Genomic DNA, 8815 nt, shown 5'->3' with positions numbered 1-8815 from the left:
AAAATTCCACAATTACCCATGAGTTCTCAGTATTCCCAATTTCATTTTATAGATTTCCCGTATCATAAGGTTCAATAGCCTTAAGTTTATTAAACCCAAAATTAATTCTCATAACACGTCTTACATTTCTATAAATACTCAAAATCCCAAGTGTTCCTCAAAAGTTCGCATTTAATCCTTAAAAATTTTGAAAATTGCAATCTGGCCCTTACAGTTCTCCAAATTTACATTTTGGTCCTATAACTCTTCGAAATTTGTATTAATGTCCCCATAAAATTTTCCATCTTTACCTCATTAAACTTTTAAATTCTCGAACTCAAAATTTAATCCCCAAAATTTGGTAAATTCGAAAATAGTCCCTTAGAATTTTGTTTTGCACTTAGGTCCTCAAATTATTAGTAATTACAATTAGGTCTTTAAAATTCTCAATTCCTGCAATTCAATCCTTAAATTCAACTATGTAAAGCATCCATCCTAAATAAATTCTCATAATTAATCTTACATTTTCACAGATACTTAAAATCCTCAAATTGTACATTTATAATCCTAAAGATTGTCGTAATCTTCGAAACGCTATTGCTTATATGAAATCCTCAAAAATTTACTCGACTAGCAACCAAGAACCATCAATAATTTCTTAGAATTTCTACAAGTCCCAAAAGCATTCATAATTTTCAAGATTAACTTATGACCCATAAGGAGGACATCAGTACTACTGACCAAAAAAATTAATATATTCAAATCATTTTCAACTTCTCCTAAACCCCAATATTCGAATTCTTAGACATTTCCAATTCCAAACGTAACCAACATGCATAATTACATTATTTCTTTAAATTTAAATAAATACCGCATAATCAAAATCTGGACGTAAAATTTTTCATGAAAACATGCTGTTAAAATATTTCATGCTTTAAACAAAGTGCGTAAACGTAAAACTTACAGACCGAAGGCGTGACTTCGTGGGCTTCTCAAGGTCAGTAGTAGTACAACCCTTTACAAGAACATAGGCTCTGATACGAACTGTAAAGGCCCGTATTTCGTATTCATATTTTTGCGGAATTATTAAAATTTTTCTAAATAAATTAAAATTTTTCTAAATAAATAAATAACTTGCTTCAAAATAAACATGTAAATAATTCCGATTAACTAGTTTTTTTTTTCTCTTTGTAATTTTTTGATCATTGATGTTTTTTTAGTGCGATCATAGTATACAAAGTCGTTTGCTTTTGTTGTGAATACGTGCATCTTTGTTTTTCGGAGTTTTGTTGTATTCTGTTTAATTGTTGGTTCCTGTTTTTTCACATGAGGGCGACCGAATGGCGACTGAGAGCGACCGAATGGCGACTGAGTTATATAGTAAAAAATAGTGAGCAAGTTCATGTTTTATATGCTACTTAATATATTAAGATATATTTTTTATGGATAAGATATTATAAAATGAAAAATATTGTGAAATAAGCTAAAAAGCGAGTGAGGACGACCGAATGACGATTGAGTGATATGGTAAAAACAAAGTGAGCAAATTAATGTTTTATACCCTATTTACTATATTATGGTACGTTTTCATGGATAAGAAATTACGAAATTAAACATAGTGTGAAATAAGGCAAAAATGACTGAGGTCGATCGAATGGCGACTGGGAGCGACTGAATGGCGACTGAGTTATATAGTAAAAATAGTGAGCAAGTTCATGTTTTATATTCTACTTAATATATTAAGATATATTTTTATGGTTAAGATATTATAAAATGAAAAATAGTGTGAAATAAGCTAAAAAGCGATTGAGGGCGAACGAATGACGATTGAATGATATGGTAAAAAAAATGTGAGCAAATTCGTGTTTTATATCCTATTTACTATATTATGGTACGTTTTCATGGATAAGAAATTACGAAATTAAACATAGTGTGAAATAAGACAAAAAAGACTGAGGGCGACTGGGAGCGACCGAATGGCGACTGAGTTATATAGTAAAAAAGTAGTGAGCAAGTTCATGTTTTACATGCTATTTAATATATTATGATATATTTTTATGGATAAGAGATTATAAAATGAAAAATAGTGTGAAATAAGCTAAAAACAATATTTTCTAGTACATCAAGTGATTCTATTAGATCACTCATATATCACTCAGTCGCTCTTTGTATTATGACATTATTTTTATATTTTACACCATCACTTCATTATACTAAACTAAAATAGAGTAAATAGACCCCAAACGTGAAGTTGCTCGTATTTTCTATTATAAGAATCATATATCACTCAGTCGCTCTCAGTCGTTCTTTGAATTATTTTACGCCACTTTTATATTTTATACTCACACGATTATAATATACTATAATATAGTAAATAGTCTACAAAACATTAATTTGATCACTTTTTATACATTGAATAGTACAAAATATCTTCGATTCATTAATACTAAATCATTAATGTTCAATTACATTTAAAAAAAAAACATCCAACCTTCCACTTCCAAAAAACAATATTTTCTGGTACATCAAGTTGTTCTATTAGATCACTCATTATCACTCAGTCGCTCTTTGTATTATGACATTATTTTTATATTTTACACTATCACTCCATTATACTATACTAAAATAGAGTAAATAGACTCCAAACGTGAAGTTGCTCATATTTTCTATCATAAGAATTATATATCACTCAGTCGCTCTTTGAATTATTTTACGCCACTTTTGTATTTTATATTCACACGATTATAATATACTATAATATACTAAATAGTCCACAGAACATTAATTTGATCACCTTTCATAGATTGAATAGTACAAAATATTTTCGATTCATTCATACTAAATCATTAATGTTCAATTACATTCTATGGTCAGATTACTACCATCAATGGAAATAGCTGTCCATTCTTTAGATTCGGATAACCATGTATAAGTTCCTTGTTCATCACTCTTCCACTCTCCATTAGAATTAATCAAAATCTAGATGATCGTCATTCCTATACAAAATAAGCAATAAAGATGTCATAAAAATTAAATGATTTAACATATAATCGGATGACATAACATATCAAAGTGGGCGACTGAAAACAGAATTGAGCGACTGAAAACAGAATTAGGCGAATGAACCCATAATGTTTGGGCAACCGAACAATTAAGAATGAAATATATGAAAAATTATATTTACAATATATACATTGTAATAAAAACCAGTAAATCGATAAAAAAAAAAATGAGATGACATTAGAACTTACACCTGATTTAAAATCTTTGACAATGTTGAGAAAAATTGAAACTTTTTTTAGGAAACAAATGACTACAATATTCTCTTGCTTAATGCAGAGGAAAAAAATTGAAGAGAAGACCAATGAGTGAAGGATGAAGAAAAGAAGAATCGTTGTGAGAAGGATGAGAAGAATGGAGGGAACAAGAATCCATTTCCTTTCTCCCCTTTCTGTTTCTACGTTTCTTTTGTTTTTTAATTAATTAATTATTATTTTTAAGTTGATGTTATTAATCAAATTTTGAATTCTAAAATGCTAATATTTAAAATTAAAATTTACTTAGGGTTAGATTTTAAATTGGCCCAGATCAAGTGGTGGATAAAAACCCAACTATTCTCTCCATAAACATTTCAGCAGCAAGAAATAGAAAATGAGATATACTTTTTTTACTTTTTATTTTCTATTTTAAATTATATTTGCATTTGATAGTCTATGAAAAGATCAGATTATGTTAATTCAGTGTTTATTACTTTCATGAACATCTTAGTTTTAACATCACCAAAAAGGGGAAAATTGTTAAGATAAAACTTGAATATGAGTTTTGGTGATCACAAACTAAGCGGATCTAACATAAGAAAAATTAATAAATGCAGATCAATGAAATGAATTGACAAGACTATCGCTGAAAGAATATAAATTGTGCTGATCAACTATGCTGTCAGAATATGAACAGATAGAGAATTTGAGCTTCCCAACTATTTTGGTATGAAAAGTATCTATATCAACTTGAAGTGAACCAAGCTGTCCAAAATTACTCTATAGCAGAACAAATAACTTGCAGACTGATATGATGATATTATCTCAAGACGACAGACAATTATCTCCGAGTATATTTCAAAGAGTAATTATCAAATATAAAATAAAAGATCTGTTGGTTACCCTTTTTAGCTGATGTCCGATAAATTGGATTGACCGTTGCTATTTTCGAAATCACGACAATGACACGTGTCACTCTCTTCTTAATTGTCTATTACCCAGTACATCTGTCAGTACCGTATTTATTTATTATCGTCGGGGACTAACACCTATAACAGAGGATGCATAATGAATGAAGAAGTCTACCACAACGATTGTTAAGCTTCATTAAGCACTTAAAAGTATTTTAGTTGCTCATTCTACTTGGTCTGATTGAAATATTAACTTTAATTAATACAATTTGAGTTTCTCATTATTTGTCATAGTTTTATAACAATTCTTTCACCCCTATAAACTATTATCTTCGATCATAACAGTTTTCAATGGTTTTGTAGAACTTTGTCTTGTGGAGCCGTAAATTTCCGTTATAGGCATTTTGAATTTTTTTCACAAATTATTTGTTAATGACTAACAAATTTTCTAACATTTTAAAAACCACAAACCATGAATAATTAAAATCTAAAATAGTTGATAATTTCTTTTGTTACTACAAATTCATAAACATTATTGGATTTTTTCTTTTCCATTGTCTGGTTTTCAAATTTGGTAAAGCTAAGTCATGGGAGAAATTTTTTGTGGTCAATAGTTCCACTCTGCTGCTTGGTCATATATTGAAAAGTTTTAGTATTTAAATTAAAAAAAGAGTATGCTAATTGCTATAATCTTTAATAGTGCAAATATAATTGATTTGATTTAAGGATGGATCTAACTGAGGAATTATCTAATTATTTATTTTAATTTTTTATTTGCATCATACAACATCTATTGTGAATTTATTTAATTTCCATTTTTTCTAAAAGTGTAGAAATGCTCAATGAGAAGACATGTTCATGGAATTTATGTAATGATTATTGATTCGTCTATTTTATAAGTAAGTCTTTCGTAAAACGGTCACACGGATCTTTATTCGTGAAACAGATCAATCGTGTCTATATTTACAATAAAATTAATATATTTGACATAAAAAGTAATACTTTTTCGTGGATGACTTATATAGAATATCTGTTTCACAAAATTGACTCGTGAGACCGTCTCACATGAATTTTCATGCTATTTTATTATATACAAGATTGTTTCTTAGTCATAACATACTAAATTATTATGTTAGACACATAATGCATATGCCTGACTGTTAGGATGACATAATCAAACCACATATATAATATACAAAATTTATTATATATACACAATACATCATATTTATTTATTATGATCCACACAACGTATGTTCGTGTTTGTTAATATTTGTATGTATCTCAAATATCAATATATAATGAGCTTACAAATTTTATCTTCTTTTGCCGATAATTATTTTTCATCTTCCAAATAATGCATTTAGTTAATAACTAAAATTTTATACTATTCATACAATATCATGAAAAAATAACTACTTTAAAAAGCAAAAATATATCATATAAACATATAATATTTATGTATTTCGTAATACCGTATCGTGTGTAGGATGATCACTATATAATAATTTCACGTTCGTCAATTCTTCTATAATATATATTATTGAGTTTGAGACACTTAGAATATATAATTTTTGGTGTTATGATCTGTTTTAATAATTATGTATATTAATTAAGCATTAAAACTTTAATACAAGTCACATGTAACTCAACAGATATAGTCTTTGTTTATTAAGCATCAAATTGGCGGTTCAATTCTTATTCGAGTTTTTTTATAATTTAATTTTTTAATTTATATATCAAATTATAATATAATCTTTTATCATTTTTTTGTAATTTTATCATTTTTTTATAATTATATTTTAATTTTTATTTAAATATAGTTAAAGGAATTATAAAAATTATTATACTACATTTTCCTCGAGTACACTAATTCTAAAGAACCCGGGAGTCCGGGACTTTGATTTTCAAATGGTGGGCAAAGAGCGGCACTGAATCTTGCGTATGGCGCCAAGTTTCCCGCCAACGTCCCATCAACCCGCTACAAAGTACGCCTCACAACCCTCGCATTTTTTCGTCTACCATCGTTGATTTTCACATTCAAACGCATCGAGGCGGATAACAAGCGCATACAGAGCCGCCGGAGCCATGGTTGTGCCCTTAGGTCCCGGAAAGTTTTATGGCAGCAGCCTTCCTCGGCCGTGGATCTACACCGACGTGAAACTGAATGACGAGAGAGTAGATCCACCGCTACCCGTGATGGACCCGCTAATCTCGTGGGCCAATGAGGCTCACTGGTCAATGGGGGGCCTCAGTTTCAAGCGCCACCGCCTCCAGGGTCGAATCGAGGGAAATGTCAACAAGCTTCGGGTGCAGCTAGAGAAGGAGCTTTTCAAGAAATCGGAAAATCAGAAGAAGCCTATCAAGGGCTCCGCGTATAGCGAAAGAAGATTTAGTGAAACCAGTGAAACCCCGTCTCCGCCGCCTGCTCCTGTGGCGATTAAGCGGCGACGAGTTGTTGGTTTAGTAGAAGAAGAGGAAGTGCATACGGGTACGAAGAGGGGACCCGTGAGGAAGTTAGGAGACGATTTTGAGAGGGTGGCGAGGGAGAGTGGGATGCCTGCGAAAGGCGCTGATAACAATGGCGACGGAAGTGGAGCTGTGGCCGGTCGGACCAGGAGCAAGAGAAATGGTGCGGATGTGGTTGTTGATGAAGTGACAATTAAGAAGGGGAAGAAGAAACTGTTCAAGGGCGGAAGAAGGATTGGGGCTGCGGTGTTGACCGCCGTCGCCGGGTTGAGAACTTCGCCACGTTTAGCCAAGCAAAGTGGCTAGAGCCTACAACATTTGATGATTTGTCTGGCTGAAAGAAGCTGTGGATCTAATGTTAATTCAGATAATAGTCTTTCAGTTTCTTTTCATAGGACTTGATAGTTCTCTTACTTGTGTAAGGGTGTTGTGGACCAAGAATTTACTTGTAGCTTTTCTTGATTAAGTAATGAACTGATCAATTTATTGCTGTAAATTGGATTAACACCAGTTCCCTATTTTTTTTTCTATCTTTTGTCATTGTTTTTTAATCATTGATGTGCTCATTCAGGCAACCATTTATACCATGATTTGCTTATATTCCATTTCTATAATTCTTCCTTTGTACACATTTATCAGGAATTCCATGTTTGGTGACCTGCTTGACAGGGATGTGAATGAATTTGGCGGGTTGGAGATCAAATAACAGATTTTGAGTCTTGGAAGGTGTAATTTGTCAAACCAGCGTCTGGCTTGGATACAGGTATCTTACCTAAACAATGATGGCGCAAGTGATTAGCTTGGAATTTGTGAATTGCTCAAACTTATGGGTAACTCGAGTGGGTCGTGGTCGTGACTGTATTTCATGAAATTGACTTGCTTTCTTATAAATCAAAATAAGTATCGTGATCAAATTAGATTCCAAGTATCATCTATAAGACTATAACATCCTCTCGCATGTCAAGAAAATGCTTCAAATTCAATGATGATGCTCGTGTACAAACATGAATTTTCTGCTGTTTGCAGTTGCTCTCATGTGGTCAATTAAAGAATGATGTAGTGGTTTTGTAAGTAGGTTGTAAATGATATGAACAAACTTAAATTAGTCAAATTGATAACAAATATAAAGATATCTTAGTCAGTAATAACAACATGAATCACCTGTTATGGCTCTCTATTTCATGATTCAACTGACTGGTGGCCAAACGTTTTGGGGTTTGGGTGGGTAATGGGTTATACATTGTAGGAATGTAAGAAAAAGCTTTGAAAATTCAAGTATTGTAATCTATTTTTTTATATCAACAATGTAAGTTCGTTTTATGTAAAGCTTTGTAGAATGCTAACGAGCTCCTCCACATTCTTCATTATCTGTAGCACTCACTATGATATATATCTTGTGGAGGTTTGTTAATGTTTTGCCTGAAAGAAATCTCGGTTTCTGGGCATGACATGGCATTGAAAGAACAAGAAAACTTCTGGGATCAGCCTCACAAGATAACCTGTTAATCTTAAGGTGATCGAGTATTCGTGGTTTATGGTGGCTCTATAGAGGTTTTGTTTGTTAGAGTAGATGTCAAACAAATTAACTAGTGGCTTGAGTTTTATTGACTTTAATATAAAACAATCTTTATTTTAATGACATTTTATTGTTTTATTCGATTATGACATATACTTTATATGTATATATTAATATAAATTGCATAAATAATTCATTTGAATATACAATGAAATATCGAGAGTTCTACCTCTCAAGATCATGAAATTCATTAAGAAGTGTTCTGTATAATCTAAATTAGTTCGTAGCCGATTCAGCCACCTAAAATAAAGATAAAGGTCGCCCGAACTTGAGACTAATATCTGTGATATTAATACCACGTTTTATTGATAATGGTATGGAGATGTCCATTCATATAAATGAGTAACTATTAGATGAGTTATTGAACAACCTTCTTCGGAACTTTTCAAGTGGTTATCACTTATCGAGTATATTAGTATGCAGTTATGGTTGTACACCATTAGTTTTTTGACTCGAGACAACATGGAAGCTCAATGTTTTAGCATTGCACTTTGATTCGTTTATTGACTCCATTGAAGGTCATTAGATGACGAGGTTGTGTGTATTCTCGAATTATGTAGGAATCAATGCATTGTAACCAGGGATTCACCGTTTATGTAACGTCCCAAAAATCTGAAAGTACC

At 31.5% G+C, this 8815-nt stretch overlaps 1 protein-coding gene across 1 annotated transcript; it reads left to right on the top strand.

The window, feature by feature from the left end:
- The first annotated feature begins 6079 nt into the window (after nucleotides 1–6079).
- On the top strand, nucleotides 6080–7121 carry LOC140984913 (uncharacterized). Its single transcript, XM_073452602.1, has one exon. It carries the CDS (start codon nucleotides 6236–6238, stop codon nucleotides 6920–6922), a length of 687 nt encoding a protein of 228 aa, XP_073308703.1. The 5' UTR covers nucleotides 6080–6235; the 3' UTR covers nucleotides 6923–7121.
- Nucleotides 7122–8815: the final 1694 nt, after the last annotated feature.

The sequence above is a fragment of the Primulina huaijiensis genome, chromosome 9 (genome assembly GCF_012295235.1).
Source record: "Primulina huaijiensis isolate GDHJ02 chromosome 9, ASM1229523v2, whole genome shotgun sequence".
NCBI lineage: Eukaryota > Viridiplantae > Streptophyta > Magnoliopsida > Lamiales > Gesneriaceae > Primulina > Primulina huaijiensis.
This window is presented reverse-complemented; position numbering and strand designations above follow the sequence as displayed.